This window comes from Cetorhinus maximus, chromosome 24, assembly GCF_964194155.1.
Source record: "Cetorhinus maximus chromosome 24, sCetMax3.hap1.1, whole genome shotgun sequence".
NCBI lineage: Eukaryota > Metazoa > Chordata > Chondrichthyes > Lamniformes > Cetorhinidae > Cetorhinus > Cetorhinus maximus.
The window spans coordinates 44,579,452-44,604,568 of NC_135902.1; the positions used below are offsets into that span (position 1 = coordinate 44,579,452).

Genomic DNA, 25,117 nt, shown 5'->3' on the forward strand with positions numbered 1-25,117 from the left:
TAAGATAGATCACAGTTTGAGTGCTTCATTTTTCATCCCATCCATCCTGTATGTCCATTTTCCACCATCAAGATGGTTGCTTCATCCTCCTTACTCCTGAACGGTCCAGCCCGGTCATCTGCCACTGATCACATTCCCTCCCCGTCTGCGATCTCCATCACCCCTCCTAGAAGGCTGAGAGGAGCCTTGGGTCTGGAACGACTACTCCTGTGCATTTCTTCTCCCGCATATTGTGGGTCTGCTTGCCCCGCATGACAAAATGTTCGGCTCGGTTACAACATCAGGAATGGCACACTGTTGACTAAATCTCGGCCACGGTTTCCAGGCAAATGAATTCTAGAATCCAATGTGGTCACAGATGCAGCGGTTTTCCCCAGGACTAGCTAATACTGATTTCTACCCAAGATAAGCTTGCCCTGTAACAAGCAGAATAAGATCAACTGTAATGTATATTGTGGCATACTGATTAATAATTTGCATGTATTCTAGTTAAAAATCTGACAATTTGGCAAGCTATTCTACTACTACTAAAGAAGGCTTTATTTGGTCAGTTAGAATTCTGCACAAACCAGGTAAGTGAAAAAAAAGCTATTCTATTCCACCTTTAGGTGTCAGTTGTGGCCCAGTTGTAGCACCCTCACCTCTGCGCCAGAAGGTTTTGAATTCCAATCAGTGTTCCATCTAAGCTGCGTGCATGTGCAACTCCGCAACAAACTTGAAATTACCATGCAGACTGCTCTCAAGCAGTCCTCTGTAAATAGCACGTAACTATGGCCACATAATATTTAAAAGCACCTCACATTGAAAAAAAAATGTTATGCATAACAAAGAGAATTTAGCATTTGCAATTGGTTCCAATCCCGGTCCAGAAACTTCAGCACAAAATTTAATACCAAGGGAGTGCTGAACTGCCAGGGGTGCTGTCTTTCAGGTAAGGCATTAAAAGGCCCTGTGGTGGACTTAGGTGGACCTAAAAGATCTCGTGGCACTATTTGAAGGGGAATAGAGGAATTCTCCCTGGTGTCCTGGCCAATATTTTTCCTTAATCAAATTATGATAAATGATTTATATTGGATTTGGTCTGTTATACTCAGAGACTAGAAGAAGCCTTCACTCCGTCCTTTTCATTCACTCTATTCATTCATGATTCATTCACTACATCCACCAGTGATGCACAGTGGCAGCAGTGTGCACCATTTACAAAATGCACTGCAGCAACTCACCAAATATCTTTGACAGCACCTTCCAAACCCACGACCTCTACCACCTTGAAGGACAAGGGCAGCAGATGTATGGGAAAATTACTACCTGCAAATTCCTCTCCAAGCCACACACCATCCTGACTTGCATTTGGAATTATATCACTGTTCCTTCATTGTTGTTGGGTAAAAATCTTGGAACTCCCTTCCTGACAGCACTGTAGGTGTACCTACATCACATGGCCTTCAGCGGTCTAAGAAGGTGGCTCACCACCGCCTTCTCAAGGGCAGTTAGGGATAGTCAGTAAATTCAGGCCTAGCCGGTGATGCCCCCACCCTCCGTGAAAGAATAAAAAAAAGAATGGTTACAGCACAGTGGAAGCCATTTGGCCCATTGTGTCTGTGGCAGCTCTCTGTAAGAATAATTCACCTAATGCAACTCTCCGCTTTTTGTCCGTTGTCTTGAAACTTTTTCCTTGTCAGATAATGATCCATTCTTTTTTGAAAGCCACAATTGAATCTGCCTCCGCTGTCTGGGAGTGAATGCATTCCAGATCCTAACCACTTGTTAAATAAAAATGTTGTTTTTGTCACCTTTGCTTCTTTTGCCAATCATCTTAAATCAGTATCCTCGACCCTTCCACCAATTGGAATGGCTTCTCCCGATTTACTCCGTCCAGACCCTTCATGATTTTGAATGACTTTATTGAATGTCATTTCAACCTTCTCTAAGGAGAACAGCCCAAGCTTCTCCAACCTATCTATGTAACTGGAGTTCTTCAACCCTGGAACCATTCTCATTAATCTTTTCTGCATGCTCCCCAGTGCCTTCACAACCTTCCGAAAGAGTGGTGCCCAGAACTGGATGCAATACTCTGGTTAATTTCGTTAGCTTTGTTAGCTTCCTTGCTTTTGTACTCTATGCCACCATTTGTAAAGCCCAGGATCCCACATGCTTTTTTAAATCTCTCTACCTGCCTTGCCAGCTTCAATGATTTTTGCACATATGCCTCCACATACCTCTGCTTCTGTACCACCTTTAGAATTGTACCCTTTATTTTAAATTATCTCTCACTGTTGTTCCTACCAAAATGAACCGCTTCACACTTCTCTGCACTAAATGACATCTGCCACCAACCTGTTTATGTTCTTTGGAATTTTAACACTATCCTCACAGTTCATAATTTTGTAATTGTGCCCCACACCAAAGTCTAGATCATTAATACATATATCAGGAAGATCAGGGGTCCTAACTCTGACCCCTGGGAACACCACTACAAATTTTCCTCCAGTCCGAAAAACACTCATTCACTGCTACTCTTTGTTTCCTGTCACTCAGCCAATTTCCTACTGTTCCTTTTATACTGTGAGCTTAATTTTACTCACAAGTCTGTTGTGTGGCACTATATGAAATGCCTTTTGAAAGTCCATATAGACCAAATTAACATTTGTTCCTGTACATCTTTCCCACTAGTTGGAGGTCTGTGTAGTACACTGAGCAATTCATGGTACCTTTATTGTTTCTTAGCTGTAGCCAAATAAATACTATCCTTGATCACTCTGGGATATCCTCTCTAGCACTGTAATGTTCTCCATAATCTAGATTGCCACCCCACCTCCTTCCAATCCTTCCCTATCCTTCCTGAACACTCTGTATCCAGGAATATTTAGTGCCCAGTCCTGCCCTTCTTTGAGCCAGGTTTCCATTATCGCCATCAACGATATTGCCCTCATCTACACTCTGTTACCTCATCAAAAACTCTAGCAAGCTATTTAAACACGATTTTCCCTTAAATCCACTGGCTTACCTTAATTAACCTACATTTATTGAAGTGACTGTTAATTTTGTCCCAAATTATCATTTCTGAAAGCCTCCCCATTACCAAAGGTAAACTGACTGGCCTGTAGTTGCTAGGCTTATCTATACACCTTTCTTTGAACAAGCGAGTAATATTTGCAATTCTCCAGTCCTCTGGTACCACCCCTGTATCTAAGGAGGATTGGAAAATTATTGTTATTGCCTCTCCAATTTCCACCCTTACTTCCCTCAGCATCATTGGATGCATCTCATCAGGTCCTGGTGATTCATCAACTTTAAGTGTAATTAGCCTATCAAATACCTTCTCCTTATCAATTTTAACTCATCAAATGTCTCAACAACCTCCTCCTTCACCATTACTTGTGCAGCATCTTCTTCTTGGTAAGGACAGATGCAAAAAGCACTCATTTAGTACCTTAACCATGCCCTTCGCCTTCATGCGTAAATCCCCTTTAAGGCCCATAATAAGGTCTAATTCTCCTTTTGCCACCATTTTACTATTTATTTGCCTATAGACGACTTTTGGATTCCTTTTTATGTTGGTTGCCAATCGCTTCTTATATTCTCTCTTTGCTTCTCTTATTTGTATTTTCAACCCTCCCCCTACACCCCCCCACTCCGAGCCTTCTATATTGAGCCGGATTCTAAATTGTGTTATCCATCTGACATCTGTCTTATGCACCCTTTTTCTGCTTCAACTTCCTCTTCCATCATCTAGGGAGCTCAATTTATTTGCCCTATCTTTCCATCGTGTGAGAATGTACCTTGATGTTCCTGAATTATCTCCTCTTTAAAGGCAGCCCATTGTACAGTTACAGTTCTGCCTGCCGGTCTTTGCTTCCATTTCTCTGGACCAGATTCCTTCTCACACAATGGAAGATTGTCCTCTTCCATTTTATTATTCGTACTCTGGATTGCTCCTTGTTATTTTCTATAGCCTAACCTATGCAATGATCACTATTCCCTAAATGTTCTCCTACTGACACTCGATCCACTTGGCCCACCACATTCCTAAGAACCAGGCCTGGAAATGCTACCATTCTTGTTGGATTGGAAACATATAAATGTAGAAAATTCTCCTGAACACACACTTGGAATTCTTGCCCCTCTCTGCCTTTTACACTATTACTATCTCAGTCTATATTCGAATAATTCAAGTCTCCCATTATAACTATTCTATAATTCTTGCACTTCTGTTTAATTTTCTTGCAAATTTGTTCCTGTACATATTTCCCATTAGTTAGTGGTCTATAAAATACACTGAGCAATGTCATGGTACCTTTATTGTTTATTAACTGTAGTCAATAGATACTGTCCTTGACCAGTCTGGGACATCTACTCAAGCACTATAATGTTCTCATTAATCACCCCTCCTCCTTCCAATCCTTCCTGAACACCTTGTATCCAGGAATATTGAGTGCCCAGTCCTGCCCTTCTTTGAGACAGGCCTCCATTATCGCTACAACATCATATTTTGGTGTAGCTATCTGCAACTGCAACTAAGCAACCTTATTAACCACATTTTGTGCATTCACATACATATACAGTAACTCTAGTTTAGACTTTATTACATTCCCTCTTACACCACTCCCACTACCTGACTATTTTATTCTCTAGTGTTACCTGTCTCTCCCGATTCTCTGCCACCTTGGTGTTCGTCTGAACTGTTACCTCCTGATTCCTACACCATAGAACCATAGAAAAGTTACGGTGCAGAAAGAGGCCTTTCAGCCCATCATGTCAGTGCTGGCCAAAAAAGAAAAAAGATCCCAGCCACTCATTTTAATCCCATTTTCCAGCACCTGGTCCATGGCCTTGCGGGTTACAACACTTCAGATGCAGATCCAGGTACCTTATAATTGAGTTGAGCATTTCAGCCTCAACCATCAACTTATGCAGTGAATTCCAGATGCCCACCACCCTCTGGGTGAAAAAGTTTTTCCTCCTTTTACCAATCACCTTAAGTCTATGCCCCCTGGTAATTGACCCCTCAGCTAGGGGAAACAAGTCTTTCCTGTCTATCCTATCTAGGCCATTCATAATTTTGTACACCTCAATTAGGTCACCCCTTAGCCTCATCTGTTCTAAGGAAGACAACCCTAGCCTATCCAGCTCTTCTTGCCCCACCCCCCACCCCCACCAAACCAACTTGTATTTCACCTCTTTTCTATTTTTACTTAGTTCTGTTGAAGGGTCATTTGGACTCGAAACGTCAACTGTGCTCCTCTCCGCAGATGCTGCCAGACCTGCTGAGTTTTTCCAGGTATTTTTGTTTTTGTTTTGGATTTCCAGCATCCTCATTTTTTTGCTTTTATTCTAGCCTATCCAATCTCTCCTCATAGCTTCAATTTTCATGCCCTAGCAACATTCTTGTAGATCTCCTCTGCACTATCTCCAGAGCAATTTTGTCCTTTGTGTAATGAGCTGAGCAGAACTGTACACAAAATTCCAGCTATGGCCTAACCAGCGTTTTATATAGTTCCATCATTACATCCCTGCTTTTGTATTCAATACCTCACCCAATAAAAGAAAGCATTCCATTTGTTTTCTTGACCACCTTGTCCACCTGTCCTGCCACCTTCAAGAACTTGTGGACATGCACTCCAAGGTCCCTCACTTCCTCAACCCCTCTCAATAACTTCCCATTTATTGAGTATTCCCTTGCTTTGCCTTCCCCAAATGCATTACTGCACACTTTTTTGGATTGAATTCCATTTGCCACTTTTCCCCCTCTCAACCAAACCATTGATATCATTCTGGAGTCAACAGCTATCCTCTTCACTATTAACTACACAGCCAACTTTTGTGTCATCTACAAATTTCCCAATCATGCCACCCACATTTAAGTCTAAATCATTAATATATACAACAACCAGAAAGGGCCCCAACACTGAGCCCTGTGGAACACCTCTGGAAACCATTTTCCATTCACAAAAACATCCATCGACCATTACCCTTTCTTTCCTCTCACTGAGCCAATTTTGGATCCAACCTGCCACCTTCCCCTGTATCCCATGAGATCTCACTTTCCTGACCAGTCAGCCAAGTGGGACCTTGTCAAATGCCTTACTGAAATCCATGCAGACAACATCCAAGCTCTACCCTCATCAATCCTCCTTGTTATTTCCTCAAAAAATTCTATTAATTAATAAGACACGATCTTTCCCTACAAACCATGCTCGCTATCCCTGATCAATCCGTGCCTTTCTAAGTGACAGTTTATCCTGTCTCAGAATTGTTTCCAATAATTTTCCCACCACTGAAGTCAGACTGTCTGGCCTATAATTTTCTGGCCTAGCCCTCGCAACCTTTTTAAATACACCACTGGCAAGTTCATTTAAACCTTCCCCTATAGCATTAATCACCCCATAAGGGAATTGGCTCTGTTCACGTGCAACCCATCCGACCTTAACAGCTACCATCTCCCCCAGAACTAGTCCCAAAGTCCTCCCTCCTGTACCATTTTTCCAGCCACGTAATCATCTGCTGTTTCCTCCTGTTTCTGTACTCAACTGCACATGGTACTGGGAGTAATCCAGAGGTTACTAGCTTTGAGGTGCTGCTTGCTGGTTTCCTTTCCAGTTCCCTAAACCCCAACTGCAGAACCACATCGTATTGTAATGTGCCTTTAAGAGTTAGCAGCATACCATCACTACAAGGGAAGTGTGCCATGTGGTCTAGCCTGTGAGCAGCACACAGCTCTGCTACTGATGTCTTCAAGCTTTATGGGCTGAATTTTGCCATTGGTGAGCAGGGGTCGGGGCCCACTCGCCGATGCATAAAATGACGTGGGATGACGTCAGGGGAAACCCCCGACGTCATCCTGCCCCATTTAAATTTTCAGGAAGGTGGCTCCCTGCCCGCCGGAGATTGGGTTAGGCCCGCCCGCCCGGCAGGCAGAAAATTCTGCCCTATATCTTTGTATGTATGTTCTCTTGTGCCTAGTCTCAATAATGAACCCACAACATGTTTATCCTGTCCCTTATGAGTGATTATTGCCTTTATATCATTACCAAAATACGACATGATGCTCAGTGGTGGTCAAACAGTATGGCAACAAGATTAAGTACAGTACGGCATGGTGAACAGCCTTAAATCGTGCGACATGGCATGAGAGGACCCTCGACATTTTGGTCAGATCGCAACGGGTTTGCAGTGTCAGAGGGTGTTGAAACCACAGGGTGCTGACTGTACAGAAAAGCTTTGAAAACACAGTGCAAAGATAATGCTCAAGTAAAGAGCTGGTAAGCAAACTGATCCCTTGTGATGAGATTGCAGCATATAGACAGTCAGTTCCGTGTGTGGGACAGCGCATTGAGAGGATCAGCACCAGGTTAGCTCAGTCGGGAAAAACGAGTGACCAGGGTATTGGCCAGATTGATAACGAGTGAAGGAGAGCCAAACAAAGAGAAACAAACAAAGCTGTTATAAAAATTGGTCAAGGGAAGGTAGCAATTAAATCGGGTGGCTTCTGGATTTGCTGAACAATGAATTGAATAAAACAGGAAGGAAGATCAAAGGGATATTGCCAAAATTCCCTAGTTTGAATTGGGATGCAGCTGACCTACTGTCCAAATTCAAAATGTTTGAACAGCGTACAGAACTATGGTTTCTTGATTCAGGTGTGTCCGAACCAGACAAGCAAGCCATCAAAACTCACCTCAATTGGGAATGAAGATCTACACAGGTTGAACATGTCAGGATTAACAGCAGAAGAGCTAAAGGATCCCCAAAAGATATGGACTACATTGAAAGACCTATACACTTTTTCCGTATTTATTGACAAGAGTCCATGTTATTTCAACAACAGCCTATAGAATCCATAGACCACTTTGTCAGCTTTTGCAGAGAAAAGGGTAAGCACTATGATTTTTCAAACACAGAACTAGTGGACAGAATTGTTGAATCCACTCCTATAGAAGTGTTGCAGAAAGATCTGCTAGACAAGGCCAAAACATATAGCATCGAAGGGCTACTCAAGGATGCATGTAAGTATGAAGCAATCCTTGCAGATCGATGAAGCTTACAGGTCCTAAGCACTTGTTGATGCTCTCACTAGAACACCCATACCTAGCAAGATATGTGGAAGGTGTGGCCTTCTGCATGCACCAAGGAAATAACAAACTTTCCAGCAATTCTGCAAGGCATATGGCAGAAAGGGCCATGGGCAGTGGCTGTGCACTAGAGCAAAGACTGACACAGCTACAAAGAGCCATGCATTGATCCAAACAGACTGTACATAATGGGCACCTTCATGCATGAAGAATGACCATCAGTATCTCGTCAGAAACATATACATTAGATGCTGGACAACCAAAGCATGATAATGATGTGCATGACAAGTTGACAAGTGATAAACACGTTTCACACCATCAATCTGGTGGAAAACAGACACTTTCACAATGTCCGAAGTGTTTGCCAAGATTTGAATTGTCTGCCCTAAGGAAGTTGGTAAGTACTCGTTCATGGCTAAGTTTGACACAGGCGTAAGTGCCAACATACTATCCCTGCGAATGATTTATCCACAGACATGTAAGGCCATGGCGAAACCTACTACTGTGTAACTTTCAGCATATAACAGTTCCATGTGCAGGGTCCATAGTACTGGAGTGCAAGTACAATCAATCATCCTGGGTGTCACAGATGTTCTACATTGTGGAGACAAAAGGCCCAGCGATTGTAGGCATACCAGCATGTCATGACCTCGTACTAGTGACAATCCATGGAGTCATTCAGACCCTATACAGCAGATCAACTTCAGAAACTACCCCTATCACCTCAGTTCATGACCCAACGTCGAAATATCTAGAACAAAAACAAAAATACCTGGAAAAACTCAGCAGGTCTGACAGCGTCTGTGGAGAAGGATACAGTTGACGTTTCGAGTCCGTATGATCCTTCATCAGAACTAAGACATATAGAAATGAGATTAAATATAAGCTGGTCGAAGGGGGGTGGGACAGGAGAGCTTGAAAGGGGGCCAGTGATAGGTGGAGGCCAAGAAGAGACTGCCAAAGATGTCATAGACAAGAGGACAAAGGGGTGTTGACAGTGGTGATATTATCCACAGTATATATTTTGCTTTTATCGAAATATCTAGAATGTTTCAACGAAATGGGTTGTTTCAAGAGAACTGCAATGTATTGCATGCGGGATAATGCAAGTCTGTCAACTGATCTGGTACATTTTGTGCAGTGCAAACACCAGAAGCTACAAGAAGAAACAGCAAAAGATTCCACACTACAGAAACTATGGAAAACCATCATTGAAGGATGGCCTGATTCAATTTAGCATGTACATGAACACGTGAGACCATTTTGGCCTTACCGGGACGAGCTAAGCATCTCCCAGGGAGTTATTTTTAAAGACAGGCATGTCAGCATACTGGAATCTTTGCGACCTGATATTCCCTTCAATAACTTCATCACTCACACATGGGCATGTATCTGACGAGAAGACTCACAAGAGAGACAACCTATTGGCTGGGTATGAACAATAACATTGAAGTCGTTGTCAAGAAGTGTGAGGCTGCAGGTTAAGAGCATATGCAAGTGAGCACAAAGAACCATTGATTCCACGTGAAATTCCTGCCCATCCTTGGTCCAAAATCGCATCCGACCTCTTTCATGTCCATGGCATTGACTTCACCATCATTGTTGACTACTTTACCAAGTACCCCATTGTTCAACAATTGCACAATACATCAAGCACAATTGTCACACAAACTCTACTTCCTATTTTCAGTTTATTTGGTGTGCCTGGAGAGATAATTTCGGACAATGATCGCAGTTTATTGGTAAGTCATTTCAGGATATATGTGAGAAGTGGAATATCGATCACACTACTTCTTCTCCTCATTACCCTAGATCTAAAGGCCTAGCTGAATGAATGATTCACACGGTGAAATTCCTAATTCTCAAATGTAGACAGACCAAGCAAGAGCTACACATTGCAATTTTGCACCTGAGAGTGACACCTTTAAGTGCAACTATTCCTTCACTGGCAGGGCTCATGTTTGGCAGACCAGTGTGTACCAATCTACCTACTTTTACCCATTCTATTCTCTTGGAAACTAGAGAGCATCTTTTAAAACTGCAAGAGAAGATGACCAACAAGTATGATAAAAATACAGGTACAGAATTGTGAAGTTTACAGTTGGGACAACAAGTTCGCATCCAGGATTCCACAGAAGGTATGTGGCAACTGACTGAGGTGACAAGGATTTGTTTGGAACCAAGGTCCTATGAAGTCATTACACACAAAGGCGCAATGGTGAGACATAACCAAAGACAAATCAGGTCCATTCCAGCTCCACAACCACAGTACAATCCTATTGCATCTAGGACAAGATCTAAGATGCAACAAGGGACAACAGCTGAGAATGACAACCCTAAAGATCACTGTGAGTCATTAAAGAAACCTCCAGACCAGGTTACCACTACAAGATCTAGGATTACCAGCAGATTACCCCTACACTTTAGAGACTCATAGATGCACCAGTCCTATACACTTATGTAATGGTAACTAAACATGAACATGTATTGTAAATAGTTATGCTTATTTGGAAGGGGTGGGGAGGAAGTATCTTTAAAAAGAAAGGGGAATGTTGTAATGTGCCTTTAAGGGATAGCTGCATGCCATCACCAGAAGGGAAGTATGTTATGTGATCCAGTTTCACTTTTGCCTTTGATCAGCACACAACTCTGCTGCTGAATTCTTCACCCTTTATACCTTTGTATCTATGTTCTCATGCACCTAGTCTCAATAAATGAATCCACAATGTGCTTACCCAATCTCTTATGAGTGATTGGTGCCTTTATATCATTATAGAAAAATGACACTTGCCCTCTTCCACCAAGATAGTTGGTACTGATATGAACCACGACCGCTGGCTGTTCATCCTCTCCCTCAGAGTTCTCTGCAGCTGCTCAGTGACATCCTTGACACTGGCATCAGGGAGGCAACATACTATCCCACCATATCAATTTCCCATCTGTTGTCACAGAAAAACTTGCCTGTTCCCTCAACTATCGAACCCCCTATTCCTATTGCTTTTCCAACCTTCTTCATGCACACCGCACCCACCCCCCCTGCCCCCCCCCTCAACCCCCCAACCTCCCCCATATCCCTGTGCCAGCCATGGTGCCATATGGACTTGGTTTTGGCAGTACTATCTAGACAGGGTGACCGTCCCAGATTCTACAGGACCATCCTGTATTTGAGACAGTTGTCCTGTGTCCTGGGTTGTTTGCTGCCAGCACAGACTTTACACTATCCACCTCCCCCACTTGTAAGTTGCATGCCAACATGTCTCCTATTTTTTCCCCCTGAGTCAACCTGCCTCCAGATGAACCATCACTCTCACCTGAATTCAGAACTAAATACTGGTTGGAGAGTGGGATGTGCTCTGGGGACTCCTACACTACCTGCCTGGTACTTCCTGATTGCCTGGCAAGCACCCATTCCCTCTCTCGCTGCATTAACTGTGTGATAACCACGTTCGTTATAGTGAGGAAAGAAGCCACAATACAAAAAGTAAAGAACGTAGAACACAGTCAGTTAAAAGATAACGTTTTTGAGATTTTGAGGTGATTGATCTTGAATGGACTTGTATTAACATGTGAGTGGTCCAGTCTTGCTCAGAGTTTGATCTAATGAAATAGGCTTTGTGTTTTACATTAAGGATACCCCTAATTCCAATTATGATTGTTCCCTTGAAAGTCTTCCCATCAATTGTAGTCTTTAGTACCTGATCCATCAAGCCTCCCTAAAACCATCTTTTAAACAAAATAAATAGGTTGAATGGGTATCCCCTTATTTAAAATGCTCCAGGGTGCCCTTGAATAGACAAGGGTTTAATCTGTAGCTGCTTAATTAAATTATGATGTTTATAAGGAAAACCTTATTTTAAAATGTAAGTTTTATTCTAAAATGAAAGATTTGTTCTAAGATGGAAGCTTGCAAAAGCAATTAGCTAACATTTACTAAAACAGATTGTTAATTATGACATAGCTCTTTGTTGTACCTTGGTGTATGCCAATTTATTGCTGTGTTTCCTGCATTACACCGGTGACTACAATTCGAAAGTACTTCATTCGCTCTAAAGTGCTTCCTGAGGTCATGAGGGGCACTATATGAATTGCAAGTTTTTTTCCATTTTTATAATTACATTAAGTTCCAGTCCATGCAAGCAGTCCTCAGCTCTTTCACACAGTTAGAATCACAGTATATGTGCTCATTCATCATATTTGCTTGATTCTTCTCTTTATATAGTGTGTCAATGAGGGGATCATCCCTCACTAATTTTTTTCCCCTGGAGAATGAAGTTTTTCAATTTTGCTACAGCAAAGATTGACACCTTTGATCCTGATAGCTCTCCACAAAAGAGTTATTATCTATCTAATTGGGAGCACTGTATTGATGCTCTGGATTCCCTCTTCCTTTGCACAATACCAACAGATCTCAGTAGTGTTATAATCTGTTGACCCAAAGGTGAGCTCTTTGTAAGATAGACCAGAATACTAGCACAGCAATAATGCTGTTCATAAATTACAATTTTTTCTAGGATGGACCTCCCAAACATCCATTGGGCTTTTGATCACTAGCTCATCAGTTAAAAACATTTATGTTCATTGCTAAAACTAATAAGGCACTTAATAGATGCCAGCCAGCCCATCTAGCCATTGGTTACTTATTTAACCACTAGCAGAAGTGGCATGGGAGTAACATTATTGATCAGTCATCAGTTACATCAGTGTTGACTGACAGCTGTTGATGTTTTTCACTATTAGTGGCATCCCCATCCTCACTATCAAAAGGGAAGAGGCAAGTCCCTATAACCGTTGTAACTTTATCAATCCTGTACTAAGATTGGTTATCTTATCACTGTCTTATCATGGAGAATAGCTCAATTTAAATATTTGCCATTTAAGTGTTGGTGACTGTATTAATATTTGGAATGCTTTAAACGGTTGCTTTTATTACATTGGTTCGATTCAGATTTTATTTTACTGATTTTCTGGTAGGAATGGTCAGCAAGCCCTTTGTTTGAAAGAGGTGGCAATAAAAAAGATTCATTCTTGGACCTTGATGGACGACCAAACTTGTTAAACAAAAGATATGCAGCTGTTAATGAAGATGGAGTCAAGCTTCATGCATTATTGGAGGTAAAAAGAGAAGTGTACACTGTTCAGTTCAAACTGTTCTTTTCTAAATTAGGAATACTATCATTTCTCCTGTGAGATTGAACACAATGGGCAGAATCATTACAGCCAAGTACAAGTGAGTTTGGATGCATGCAGGGAATTGACTTGTCGGGTCAGAATCCCGTGATCATCCTGCCTATTTCCAGATTTCACTCTGGTGGCCTTGCAGGTGAGCAGGGAACCTGCTTCAAACTGCTGGGCAAGTATAAATGTCATATGCAAATAGGTAATTAACTGATATTTTAACCAACCATTCTTGCTTTAACAGCCAACATACCCTATTTCCAGGGTCAACCAGGAAAGTGCACAACCGAGTATGCTCCTTCAGTAAAACTGACAGGCTGAGAAGGCTTTGTACAGTGAAACTGAAGAGCCCCAGCCATGCACAGGTGAGAGGCAGCCCAGCACTTCTTCTGTGCTCTCACTGCTAGACAATTAATTGCCAACTTCTTGGAAATCAGTTCACCTGTCTTGCACTTCATTCACCTTGAGCTACATTTCTTTACTGTCAGCCTTCTCTATGGCATGGGAACAGCTTATGTAGCTCTATTTTGCAGCCATCACGAGGAACAAGAGGAGCAGCAACAACACCGGCAGCTACACCAGCAGCAGCAGCTACCTTCTCCTCAGCCTCATGCCATTCCACAGGGCAGAGGGGATGGACATGGAGCTCCAGCTCTGGCAAGACCCCCAGCACGGTTCTTCAGGCAGTTCATCAGTTCCCTTGTGTAAGCACCAGTGCTCAGCGGAGAGTGCAAATTGTCCAGCAACTGGGGCAATTCACAAGTCATGGTGTATCTCTACCGCAACCCTACTTTTTGGATGATTTATGTATTAACAACAGCATGTGCATTAAACTCACTTATTTTCACAGAAAACTCTGTGATAGTTTGTAAGGAGATAATTATAACTTTGTAGTGTATAATATGTAATCTATATGGTAACTTGTTGTAAAATTGGAAATTTCTTGTGCACCTCCTTCAAAGGTCAAGTGAATCAACATTGACCCATTCACATAACTTTCATGCTATATTTAAAAATAGCTGAAAAATATTACCACTACAGAGACAAATCTGAACCAGGAAACTTGCAGAACTATTAATTTGATATCAGTATAAAGAATGGGCTGAATCTTCCAAGGAGTGTAAGTCACCATCGGATTGTCACTCCGTTGCTATATTTTTACACAGCACAGGAGCTCTGCATTTCTGGTCCGGACTTCTGAACTGCGCCTCTTCAGAAATGTGGAGAGTACTTGTTCTGCGAGTCCTCCTTTGTAGTGCAGGATCATCGGGGGAAGCCAAGACACACCCCCTTTTTGCAGCACCGGTTGCCGTAGTTTAGTAAGTCTTCATTTATTGTGACATTTGAATAGCTTTTCACTGTGTTTGTGAGTGAGGTAAGTGGTAAAGTGGTGGGTGGGTAGGGTGGCAGGGTGGATTGGATGGCAGGATGGTGGGTGGCAGGGTGCGCAAGGTGGCAGGGGGTAGGGTGGGTAGGATGACAGGGTTGGTAGGGAGGTAGTTGGTAGGGTGGTGAGGTCGGATCGGAGGGAGTCGGAAGTTCAGAGGGGGTTGGAAGGTCCAGAGGTAGTCAGAGGACCTGTGGAAGAGTTGGAGGGTCTGGAGGTGTTCGACAATTGGTGGGGAGTTAGAGAGTTGGGGTGAGTCGGAGAGTCAGGGGGATGTCAGAGGGTCAGTGGGAGTTGGAGAATCAGTGGGTGCTGTGGCGGGGTAGTCAGAGGGTTGGGGGAGTTGGAGTTTGTGGGGGATTGGAGGGTCGGGGGGAGTCAGAGAGTCGGGATGAATCAAATAGTTAGGGGGGGAGTCGGAAGCTTGGGAGAATCAGATGCCGGTGGAGTGGGGATGGTAGTCAGAGGCTTGAAGTGAGTCTGAGGATCAGGGTGAGTTGGGCTTGGGATGGAGCAGAAGATCGAGTGGGTGTCAGCGAGAAGTCGGAGGTTCAGGAGGAGGTCAGAGGTTCAGGGGGAGTTGGAGAGTCATGGAGAAGTCAGGGAGGAAGTCAGAGGGTTGGGAGGGAGTTGGTGGGTCAGTGGGGTGTCAGAGGGTTTGGGGAGAGCCGGAGAACCAGGAAGGGAGTCAGAGAATCGGGGGCGGGGGGATGTTGAATAGTCAGATGGCATTGGAGGGTCTGGGGAGAAGTCTCAGGGTCGGGGGAGTCAGATGGTCAGGGTGAGTTGGAGGGTGCAGGGCAGTTGGAGGGTAATGGGACAATTGGAGGGTGGCGGGTGGAATTGGAGGGCTGGAGGCATCGGAGGGTCCTGGGTGCAGTTGGAGTGTCAAGGTAGGTTGGAGAAAGTTGGTTGGTGGGGGCCAGAATCGGAGGGTCAGGGGGTTGTTGGAGGGTTGTGGGAGGTTAGAAGGTCGGGGTGGGGGGGGGCGCTGTCAGAGGGTTAGGGTAGGTCAGGGCTGTCAAAGGGTCTGGGGTGGGGGGAATTCACAAGGTTGGGGGGAGTCAGAGGGTCGAGAGGGAGTCTGAGGATTAGGGTGAGTTGAGAGGGAATCTGAGGGGCGGGGTGAGTTGGAGGGTTGGGGTTGATCGAGTCAGAGTCAGAAGATCTGGGGGGAATCGGAGCGTCAGGGAGAGAGTTGGAGGGTTGGGGGGTGCGAGTCGGAGGGTGGGGGTTGGTCAAGGGAGAGTCAGAAGATCTGAGGAGAATTGAAGGGTCAGAGGGTGTTAGAGGGTCGGCGGGGAGTCAGATAATTGGAAGTCGCTGTGTGAGGGGAGTCGGAGGGTTGGGGAGAGTAAGAGGGCTGGGGCCAACGGAAGGTCATGGGTGAGCCTGGTTGATGTGGGACAGTCGGGGGTCATGGTTGGAGAGTTGGAGGGTGGAGGTTTCGGAGGGTCGGGTTGGGTTAGGTCGGGGATTAGTTGTAGGGCCGGTGGGTGATTAAGATGGTCAGGCGGGAATTGGAGGGTTGAGGGAGAAGTTGGAGGATCAGGGAGAATTGGGTGTTTGTCAGAAGAACGGAGGGTTGATGGAGGGCCAAGGGGGGTAGACAGAGGGTTGGGGGGTGGGGGGTGGAGTCGGATGGCCAGGAGCCATCAGAGGGCCCCAGAGAGAAGTTGTAAGGCTGGGTTCATTGAAGGGTCCTAGGCGGAGTTGGAGTTCATGGGGGATTGGCAGGTTAGGAGGTTTGGGGAGAGTCGGAGGGTCATGAAGGAGTCAGAGGGTAGGAGTGAAGTCAAAGGGATGAGTTGGGTCAGAGAGGAGTTGTATGAGTTGATGGTGGAGTCGGATGGTCGAGGAGGGTATTGGAGGGTTGAGAGGAAGTCGGAGGATTGAGGGAATCAGATGGTTGGGGGAGTCGGAGGGTTGGGGGGACTCGGTGGGCTGGGGCTGGAGTCGGAGACTTTCCACAATCCTCCGACTCCACCCCAACCCTCTGGCTCCATCCCGACTCTCTAACCTCAGTTCAACCCTCCGATACCCTCCTGACTTTCCAACAACCCGCAGATTCTCAGACATCTGCCCCACCGAAGGAGGTTGGGGGAGGATTGTTATTAGAGGGGTGGGTGGGGAGGTTGGAGGATCGGGCTGGAGTTGGAGCACCAGGCAGAGGTCAGAGGGTCAGGGTGGAGCCGGAGGTTCAGTTCAGGGGCAGGGTCAGAAGTCGTGAAGACTTAGTGGGCCAGGAGGGCCCTGGGAGAGTCGGATGGTCAGGGTGGATTTGAAGAATCAGAGGGTTGGGGGTCGGAAGTTGGATGGTTGGGGGGAGTCCGTCAGTGGGGGCTGAAGTCTGAGGGTCTGTGGGTTGTTGGAGGGTCAGGAGGGTGTCAGAGGGATAGTCATAGTGTCTTAGGGGTATCGGAGGTTTGGACTGAGGTTAGAGGGCCAGGGTGGAGCCTGAGGGTAGGGGTAAAGTTGGAGGGTTGTGGGGAGGTCAGCAGGGGGTTGGGGGGGATGCGGTTGGTGTGGATTCGAAGAGTCGGGGGGAGTCGAAAGGTCAATGGAGTTGCAGGGTCAGGGGCAGAGTCGGAGTCCATGGGGATTGGTGGGTCAGGACTGTTGTGGGGAGTCAGAGGATCGGGGGGAGTCAGTGGGTGGGGGCTGGAGTCAGAGGATTGTCAGAGGCTGGGGGATGTCGGAGGGTTGGGGAGGAGTCAGAAGGTCAGGCGGCAGTTGGATGGTTGAGGGGAGGTTAGAGGGTCAAATTGGAGTCATAGGTTTGGGGTGGAGCTGGAAGGTCATGGAGAGGTCAGGGTTGGGGTGCAGTTGGAGGGATGGGGAATTCAGAGGGTTGAGGGAGTCGGAGGGTCAGGGGCATAGTCAGAGTTCATGGGGGATGGTGGGGCAGGCGGGTTGAGGGGGAGTTGGAGGGTCAGGGATGAATTAGGGAGTCATGGGGGAGTTGGAGGGTTGGGAGCGAGTCAGAGGGCTGGGGGCATCGAAGGATCCTGGGCGGATTCGGAGTTTGTAGGGGTGTTGGAGGGTCGGGCGGGGAGTCGGAGGGTTAGAGGTGCATCGGAGACTTGTGGGCGGAGTCGGAGGGTTGGACAGTGGGAATTTGGGGTCAGTTGTATCGTTGCCCAGTAGTTAGACATGGGGGAGAATTTTCTGTATGTCGGGCAGGCTGGTCGGGAGCGGGCGCAGGCATGCGTGGAGCTGATTGCCACCCGCGATGGGCTGTGCGCCCCCATTTTACATGGGCGGTACCAATTAAGGCACCTGTGTGGGCAGGAGGAGGAGGGAGAGTCAGGTCCTGGGCTCTTTCGCACATGTGCGCGAAAGAGCACAGAAATCTCCCTGAGGCATGGAGCTGCCTCAGGGAGATTACATAATAAAAGTTCAGAAATAATAAAGTTCAAAATTATTTAGACATGTCCCTTCATATGACAGTGTCACATGAGTTGGGACATGTTTATGAATTATGCAAAAATTATTTATTTATTTAATAAAACCTTCAGGAAATCTCATTCCACCCGTGGATGAGGTTTCCTGAAAAACGCGAAGGCCATTTGGGCTCTTTGCCTGCCCGCCAACCTTAATGTTGGACGGGCAACATTCGTAACTACTTTAATTGGCTTTTTAATGGCCTTAATAGGCTGTTGACAGTTCGGCAGGCGCGTATCCACCTCCGGCGTGCGCCTATCTAGGTAAATGAGTTGGAACCTTCTGTTGATGTTGCAACTGCTGTGACAATTGAGTGCATGCTCTAGTTGTGATTAAGAGCAACTGATACTAATTGGAGAAAGATTAGAGCACATACATAGAACTAGGCTAGGATTTTACAGCCCCGCTGCGGCATGTCTACCCGCAGCAGATGCGACCAGCCATTTAAATCTCCATTCAGTTCGGCCATATCCCATCAGACGGGAGGGGCTGTAAAATCCTGGCTCTAGTTTATAGCTGTTGGAGCAGGGGTGGTGATGGTGTAGGAAGTTGTGTGGAAGGGAGAAGTAGTTTGCACTTATGTTGCACTGGGTTTTGTAAATAAACCTATGTTGAAGACAGACTGGCTCCAGCCTCTTCCTTGGGTCAAGGTAGCAGTGGCTGATTTTCTTGCTCCATTTCTTTGTACAAGGCCTTATCAGAGAGCAGGTCTGTGCTGGGGTATGACTGATCCATGATGATGATTCAGGTCACTAAATTTAGGTGTTCCAAGCCTGGTTAAGAGCAGTGCATGAGTTATGCTGTTCTTGTTTAGCACTCTGACATTGGGCCTCCAGGAAAATTATGACTGTTTAAAATATATAAATAACTTAGATTTTGTATTATTTTTCTGATTGCAGGAAAACAGAACACTTTTTCGGGCAGAAGAGAAAACGTCAAGCTGGGAGAAATATGTGAATTACGTTGATAAGATGGTTGTAGATGGCTTCCATGCAGTAGTTCATACGTCTCTAAAATTTCTCCTCAGCAACATGGAAAGTCGGGTTAGTTAAACTCATCAGAAGTGAAAGTGAAACCCATGGTTGTTATTTTACTCACCCCAGAGCAACAGGTTGGGAAACAGATGAGCTGGTAAAATGCTGAGAAACCATGGCCAGGATTTTCCCAGCGGGGGGTGGGGCCCGCTCACCAACACATTAAATGATGCGCGGTGACATCAGGCGGAACTCCCGACGTCACCGCGCCCCATTTAAATTTTCAGGTAGGCGGGGGCTCAGCAAAAAACCTGGGCAGTTTTCCTTATTGCCAAGTAGATGCCAGTATTGTAGTACTATTGGAACAGCTTGGCTAAGGGCACAGCTAGTTCTGGAGCATAATTCTTCAGTGCTATTGCTGGATTGTGGGGAGAGGGAACCTGTACAGTAGGACAGGTTGCTGTTGGGGGTCGTTAGCTAATGCTATTGGGTTTGAACTAACTTGGAAGGGGGATGGGAACTATGAAGTCATATTAGAGAGGAAAAACAAAACACACAAAGAATTGGGAGATACAGATAGCACTTAGTAAGAAATAGTAAAGTATTTGGTGGGGTCAGAGTAAGAAGGAATACATTAAGGCCTAAACTGGATTTACTGTGCATGTATGTGTACTCATTTAGCAGGATCTTCTGGTTGGCGAGCTGGGCGGGGGGTGTCCAACCTTAAGGTTGGCAGGCAGGCCGGGAGCCCTGGTGGGCTTTGGAAAAAGCATGAAACCTCAACCACGGGCAGGATGAGGTTTAATGAGGGTATTTAAATTTTTATTAAAGGTTTCATTAAAAGCTATGGACATGTCCCAACTCATGTGACAGTGTCTCATGAGGGGACATGTCAGGGAAATTTTTTTATTATTTGTATTACATATTTTAAACCTGAGCCCATCTCCCTGAGGTAGGACTTAGCCTCCCGGTTGAGGGGAATCCACATCCCCCGCCCCCACAGGGAGCGCATAGTGCTTCCAAGCGGACGACACACTGGGCGGGCCTTAATTGGCCCGCCCAGGTAAAATGGTGGCGCGTTCCAGATCGCGGGCGCCGATCGGAGGCATGCCCGCCCGCGCCCACTCCTGCACTTCCCCCCCAACGGGGGGAAAATTTTTCCCATAGAGTATGATAAATAAAGTTGGTGAGCTGCAGGCACAGGTAGTCACATGGAATATCAAGTCATGGAGGAAATGGAGACCTGGAACAAAAAAGAATGCAGGCCTGGATATTAAATATTCCCGGATATTTAGTAAGAAAAATTACTTTTATCAGTTAACAAACATGCAAATTCCAATAGACTTCGGTACTCAAAATGGTTAATCTGCTCTGTTTCATTTAAGGATCCAAGGTGTTCTGGAAAGATAGGGAAGAAAAGAAAGGAGGAGAGTTGGCTTATTGATTAAGGATATTATTATCAAGCTGGAGAGAGAGGATGCCCCAGAAGGGTTAAGGACAGAATCTATTTGGTTAAAACTAAGAAACAATAGAGGTACCACTGCACTAACGGGTGTATTTCCTAGGTCACCAACTAGTGGGAAAGATATAGAGGAACTAATTTCCAAAGACATGACAGAGGGGTACAAAAATGTCATCCCGCGTCATTTTGTCGTCGGCGAGCGGGCCCCGCCCCCTGCTTTTGTGCAAGCAGTTCATTTTTCTACTGAGTAAAATCATCCTCTATAGCTGCTTTAAGAACTTCATTGAGGTTATTTCAATACTCAGCTAAGAAAGCTTGATAAGCCTTTTTATTCAGTCCAAGAATTTTCCTAATCTCCTCTTGTTTTTCCTTATCCCACTGAGCTTGAGCTTTGTCTAATTCAGCTCCGCAAGAGCTACAGCTTCCTAGTTGCAAAGTTTTGATTTAAGTTCAACAACATGTGTCTTTCTCCACATCTTTGTAGTGTCAACATTGGACTCAGTTTTCTATTTTCCTTTAAAGCATGTCTTTTCCCTGTTTTGTCATTAGCTTTGAGTACTGTTCTTATCTGCTTTGCCACATCTTGCTTATCGTTTGTCTGAATTTTAAATTCAGGTTATTTTAAAACATCTTCAACTGCCATTAATTTTTCCTCTGTAGCCTGATGCTCCAATGTCATTTTTAAACTAGTAGGCCAAATTTCTGCTTCTTTCGGCACACATTTAGTCAGAACATCAATTTTAGCAGCAAAGTTACAAAAACTAATTAATTCTCTCACATCATCCAGCTTTCCCTGTAACAGTTCAGTTTCAGCTTTCCAAAAACCACTGGAGATGGCAATACCCAGCCAAGTCATTTTCTAACAAGAAATCCACACCTTCAATGGGAAAATTAGGAATGGCGTCAACAATAACAGAACCAGTGACTGGGTCACACTTTTACTTAATCCTATACAAGAGAATGGGTAAACAATTTCCATCAATACCCCATGCCAATATTCCTTTAGTCCTTTAATTTTTGTGCAAAATTCAAGTCACCTGCCAACATCAGTGACTGTACCACTGTGATATCCCTAAGGATAACCATTGACTTACTTGCCTCACCAGGCAAAAATGGGGACACTACTTTTAGACATAAAACCTCTCTAATTTCTTGCACTCTGATTTACTCTATCAGTAAATACAGGAGACTCTACCAACATATCTTAGGTTTACCCAATAGAAAAGTATTCTGTGGAGGGATATTGTGCAACCCTCCACATGGTACAGCTTTGTTTTTCCACTTACAACATTCAGTCTTCACATGTCCTTTTTTATGACAAAAATAAACAGTCGGTCCCCTCGAATCAAACTTATCTTCTGGACTTGCTCTCTTACTAACGTGAGGACCACTTGTTTTTTCATCCTGACCTTCTTCCCAAGTGGAACCAGATTTCTTTTCACGGTCAAACCCATTAACCCTCCAATTTCGAAATGGGATCCTGATACTAATATGCCTGTGAGTTAATTCGTAATCAGCTGCCACTACCACAGCACCTTTGATTTTATGAATTTTATGTTCTTCCAGATGGGACCTTATTCCCAAAGAGACACTATTAATTCTTCCACTAGAATCACTTCCCTAAGATCGTCAAAGTCTTGTTCAATCTTTATCGATCTATATCACCTTGAAAACACCATTTCCTTCTCTCTAGCAAATTCCACAAAGGCCTAACACTTTTCTTTTCAAATGTCTAAATTTCTGTCTGTAGGCCTCTGGTACCAACTCATATGCATTGAGAACAGCAATCTTTATTCTGTCATAATTGTCTGATTGTTCTTCTGAAAGAGATGAGTACACCTCCAAAGCTTTCACTATAAAAAACACTCTATAGGAGCATAGTCCAATTTTCTTTAGTCCATTTCAGTTTTGTGACAACTTTCTCAAATGGCACAAAGTACATTTTTGCTCCTTCCTTGTTGAATTTAGGTACCAAGCAAATACTCTTTGCCACATTAAAAGTGCAAGAAGTTAGCTCTAGGTCATCCTCACCTTTTATCTCCAATGCACATGTACGTAATTTGAGTCGGAATTTTTCCGAGGAGCGTTAATTAGCTGGAGGTGAGTTTTCTACCCCTCACTTGGGTGGCAATTCTGCCTCAGAGAGTGGCAGTCAATCTGATTGGCTGGCAACTCTGTAGTCTCAGCAGTGCCACTGGGAGTGGTGGTGATTGTTTGAACTACTAGCAGTTCCACCAGTAAAATTGCCAGAGCCCCAGGATGGAGCTAAGTGTGGGGTCTCGCAGCGGGGAAGGGGAGGGAGGCCCAAAGGGGTTGGGGAGAGTGGGATGGTGGGGTCATGCTTTAATGGCAGATGGGGAGCGAGCACCCAGCAGGCCCAAACCTTCGAGGGGCTATCCAGTTTCAAAAAGGAGCCAGTTATAGAGGCTTACCCCTCTTCCACCACCACACACCCCCCCACCCTGCCCTAGGCCCGAGCAGGGTGACTTGAAGTCTGACTGTGCCAAACTCAAAATTGCAGGAAGAGTCCCTTACGTGGCCATTAATTGGCCACTTAGGGGTCTCACTTGGGGTGAGGGCAGGTAGGCGGCCCTAGGCTTCACCTGTGCCCCGTAAAATTACAGACAGGTCAGGGGCAAGATGGAGGGTAGTGGAAAGACTACTTGAGGAATTTTACGGACTCCCACCCCCCAACTACAAAGCCACCAGCAGGAGCCGTAAAATTCTGACCTTTAGTCTTTCTCTTTCCAATTCTCTATCCCTTTCTTTACTCCTTTCCTCGAATTCAAGTTTTTTTCATTTCTCATTCTCTTTCTTATTTATCCAATTTCATCATCTCTTTCTTTAATTCGTTTTTTTGATTATTCTACCAGAACATTAACAGGAAAGTATTTTTCTTCCTTAAGGTTCAAGTAAGGAACTATTTTCTCAACAATTTCTGTCTTCCTAGCTCCTCATTTTAATTCAACCCCCAATTCCTCTGCTGCAGCCTTCAAATCATCTTTTCTCAACTGTTTCAAGACACTAAAAGACAAGCCCTTACTCCTCAAAAAGGCTTGAGCATTAAAAATAGCCATGACAATTTCCCACTGAATACAGCAAAAGTAATTGTGAAATCCTGTTTGTTTAAATTCTGGAAAAGTCCATGTTTCGGGATCCCGGACAATCCCCCAACATTATTATGAGACCAATAACCTCTTCTCATTTCTTCCTACCGAAATGTCTTGCCTCACATTTCTCTGTTTTAAATTTCATCTGCTTTGTGTTTGCCCGTTTTACCAACGTAATCCTGAAATCTGTTGGGATCATCGGCACTGTTTCTGGGTTTAAGCCATTTGTAAACTTTGAACTTATGCCCTGTAAGCCCTTGTCGGTGCAACAATATATATCAAAAAGGGTAGTGGTCCTAATACAGATCCCACTGTATACCACTGTATATTTCCTTTGAGTCTCAAAAAGAACCGTTCACCACTACTCTCTGTTTTCTATCCCTTAGACAATTTTATATCAACATTGCTACTGCTGTTTTATCTAATGGGCTTCAATTTTACAAACAAGTCCATTATGTGGTGCTTCATCAAACAACTCCTGAAAATTTAAATTGTAAAATCATCAGTTGGTTGCAGCACAGAACGAAGCCACTTGGCCCTTTGTGTCTATGTTGACTCCCTGTAAGACCAACTTAGACCCACTCCCTTGCCTTTTCCCCATAGCCCTGCAATTTATTTCCTCATCAGATAACTATACAATTCCCTTTTGAAAGCTTGGATTGAATCTGTCACCACCACACCCTCAGGCAATGCATTTCTGAGCTTTACCACTCATTGTGAGAAAACCGTTCATTAACAGACAGATGGTATTTGAATAGAAATGATGAATTTTACTTGGAAGCATTGTGAACTGTGGGGAGAATAGTGATGGACTTCTGGAGGTCATAAACAAGCTGGTGGAATGGGCAACAGGGTAGGGAAGGTTGAAAAAGTGATTAATAAGGAATACGGGATGCTGAGCTTTATAAATTGAGGCAGAGTACAAAAGCAAGGAAGTTATGATGAACCTTTATAAAATACTAGTTCGGCCTCAACTGGTGTATCCAATTTTGCTCACTACATTTTAAGAAGGATGTGAAGGCATTGGTGAGGGTGCAGAAAAGATTTACAAGAATAGTTCCTGGGATAGAGTAGATTAAGAGAAACTGTTCCATTGGCAGAGGAGTGAGAACCAGAGGACACTAATTAAAAGATGATTAGCAATATAACTAGAGGTAACATGAGGAAAAAACCTTTTCTCACAATGAGTGGTAAAGCTCAGAAATACATTTCCTGTGGGTGTAGCGGTGGCAGATTCAATCCTAGCTTTCAAAAGGGAATTGTATAATTACCTGAAAAGAAAGAAAATTGCAGGGCTATGGGGAGAGGGCAAGGGAGTGGGTCTAGCTAAGTTGGTCTTACAGGGAGTCAACACAGACAGAAAGGGCCAAATGGCCTCATTCTGTGCTGTAACCAATTGATGATTTTACAAATAAAATTTTCAGAAGCGGTTTGATGAAGCATCATATAATAGACTTGTTAGTAAAATTGAAGCCCATTAGATAAAACGGCAG

General features: G+C 44.5%; 1 protein-coding gene across 1 annotated transcript in view; it reads left to right on the forward strand.

Moving 5' to 3' along the window:
* The window catches only part of LOC144699540 (dynein axonemal heavy chain 17-like), a 785,608-nt gene that overhangs the window by 150,538 nt on the left and 609,953 nt on the right, over positions 1–25,117 (forward strand). The window contains 2 exon segments of the mRNA XM_078570587.1: positions 13,044–13,184; positions 18,978–19,121. Coding sequence (XP_078426713.1) covers positions 13,044–13,184; positions 18,978–19,121 — 285 coding nt within the window.